Source organism: Octopus bimaculoides, chromosome 16 (assembly GCF_001194135.2).
Source record: "Octopus bimaculoides isolate UCB-OBI-ISO-001 chromosome 16, ASM119413v2, whole genome shotgun sequence".
NCBI lineage: Eukaryota > Metazoa > Mollusca > Cephalopoda > Octopoda > Octopodidae > Octopus > Octopus bimaculoides.
This window is the reverse complement of record NC_068996.1, coordinates 57,282,080-57,284,579: the sequence shown is the minus strand read 5'-3', so window position 1 is coordinate 57,284,579 and position 2,500 is coordinate 57,282,080. Positions and strand designations below refer to the sequence as shown.

General features: G+C 34.8%; 1 protein-coding gene across 2 annotated transcripts in view; it reads right to left on the bottom strand.

The window, feature by feature from the left end:
* Positions 1-2,500, bottom strand: part of LOC106872443 (kinesin-like protein KIF26B) — a 550,311-nt gene that overhangs the window by 46,175 nt on the left and 501,636 nt on the right. For both annotated transcript variants that reach the window (XM_052973789.1, XM_052973790.1), the window contains exon 12: positions 1,770-1,862. In XM_052973789.1, the coding sequence (XP_052829749.1) occupies positions 1,770-1,862 (93 nt within the window). The remainder of the gene's footprint in view (positions 1-1,769; positions 1,863-2,500) is intronic.

Sequence of the window (2,500 nt, the reverse complement as noted above, 5' to 3'; positions counted from 1 at the left end):
TTGAGGTTGTTGATTGAAGATGTTGTGTCTAGTGGGGGGTTTGTACTGTTTGTCAAGTCACAACAAGGATCTCAGACAGACAGTACTTTACGCAATATGTGTGCAGTTCCAAGTAATGCTGACTTTTGCAATACACCTAGATTGTAGGGTATTTCTAAAGTTTGTAGATGTTTTGTTCAGATTGGGTGGTGTTGAACCCAATGCTCTGATGACAATAGGGATAACCTTTATGTTTGACTCTTGTAGCTGCCACATCTTAGCAATCTCAATTCTCAGGTCCATAGTTATAAACCCTTTCTCCTTCTTTCATGACCATATATCGATCTCCTGGCACTGCCACATCAATTATTATTATTATCATTATTATTATCATCATTACCTCTGCCTCAGCGAAGGCGGAGGTATTGTTTGCAGTCATGTTTATTTGTTTGTCTGTGGACAAGATATCTCAAGAACTGCTGGATGGATTCAGATGAAACTTTCAGGGATGTTTGGCCTCGTGACTGGCACAAACTGATTAGATTTTGGAATCGACCTGATACGCGGACAAGGATTTTGGATTATTTTTTATACTTACTTTACTTTACATGATTACGATCTTATGTTGACTTTCAAGTCTTCCTCATTTATCTCCCTTTAGGCAGTTTCCAAAGTTTTATTTTCGTTTATTATTAATTTTACTTGCATCTCTATCTTAGTAGAAACTTAGTAGAAACTGATAAAGAAACCAAGCTACATAAACAAATGGCAGCAAAATCATTTAGAAATTAAATAGCATGAACATATTTTTATAATATATATATATTATATATTATACATACATATTTACACTTTACAGTATACTTAGATATATACATACATCTATACAACAATCTAAAACAACAGGAATACTAAAGAAAGGCCGGAATTTAAGAGAAGAGAAAAAAAAAAGGTCTCATGCTATTCATTTAAAAATTCCTGACAAGAACTTATTATCATTACCTCTGCCTTTGAAACTATTTTGAATGGTGAATTTATTAACTTTGGCTTGTATTAGATAAGGATTAGCTATTTATTACTGTCACTAAATTTTCTATATCCACCTTCACATTCCATGACTACCATTGGGATCGATCAGGTACCGGACAAGGATTATGGATTATTTTCCTGATTTTTTTTACTTAATTTTTGAGAGCGGTCGGGTTCATTTTTAGTATTCTCATTTGTGAGAGCAGTCAAGTTTATTTCAGATATTCTCATTTTAAAAATCATTTCTGGCTAATCATTGAGAAGACGTTGGTGTTGCCTTGACAGAGGTTTGCGCTCTCTGAGTGCTCTTGTTATTATTGTTTTACTTGTCAGAAAGTTTGGTCAAGTTTGGTGTGGTAGATTCTGTGAGAGCAGACAGAAGCCTGCTGTCAGAGGTCTCACAGGGTCTCTTTCCAAGCTTTGATAATTGGTTATTAATTATCATGGGACACATTCGACACCCAAGTACCAGTCTCTAGCTGTCCCCCAGCAGAGCAGTTTTTGGGGCTTTCTTTGCTCTCATGTCAATTCCAATTTCTCTGATTTCTCTGAGTGCCCCTATTATATTATTATTATTTATGTTTCTTTTGAGAATCACTAATTGGATCTATCTGCAATTAAAAATAGCTCATTGACATGTCTTGCTAACTGAAATTCTGAATTTGGTCTTGGAATGCCTGAAAAGCAGAAAAAAACAAGGAGAGAATTTCTTTTGTTATAATAAAATATATAAAAAAAAAAAACTACAAAAATAAACATACCTCCTGGAAGTCCAGATTTGTTTGCCTTTTCTACACGATATTGGTAAACATGTAAAGTAAAGAGCAAATGAGAATGGCGCAATTCTTCTTCATCTGTGAAAGAAAAATCAGAATTAAGACATGGAACCATTTATTGTAATAATTTTAAAATGGATTTTGAATTTTCAGCGTGCCCCCCCCCCCCAAATACGAAAGAGCCCCTACATCCTTGAAAAACGTGTTTTTTTTTGTATTTATCATGTTTTCCTAATTCCAAATATCCTTCAATACATAATCAGTGTTAGTGACTTCTCTGTCAGACAGTAAAAGACCCACTTCATCTCTTGTTACAACAACAAAATTTAAAACTCAGCACTGCAAGTTAGCAAAATATTTGGGAATTTTATGTCACTACTTATTCATGGTTTAGTGGTTAGGGTGTTGCATTCAGGATCACGAGGTCATGGGTTTGATTCCTGGACTGAGCAGTGCATTGTGTTGTTGAGCAAAACACTTCATTTCCTGTTGCCCCAGGCCACTCGGCTGTAAATGGGTCACCCTATGATGGACCAGCTTTCAAATCAAAGGGAATGTTGTCCTGCTCATCTAACAAGATGGCATCATTCAAAAGCTAAAATAATGCAAGACACGTTGCATTCAGAAATGTATAACAACATCTGATAGTCTGGTCAATCACATGACCATGTGATATATATATATATGTGTATATATAAATAAATAAATAAATATAT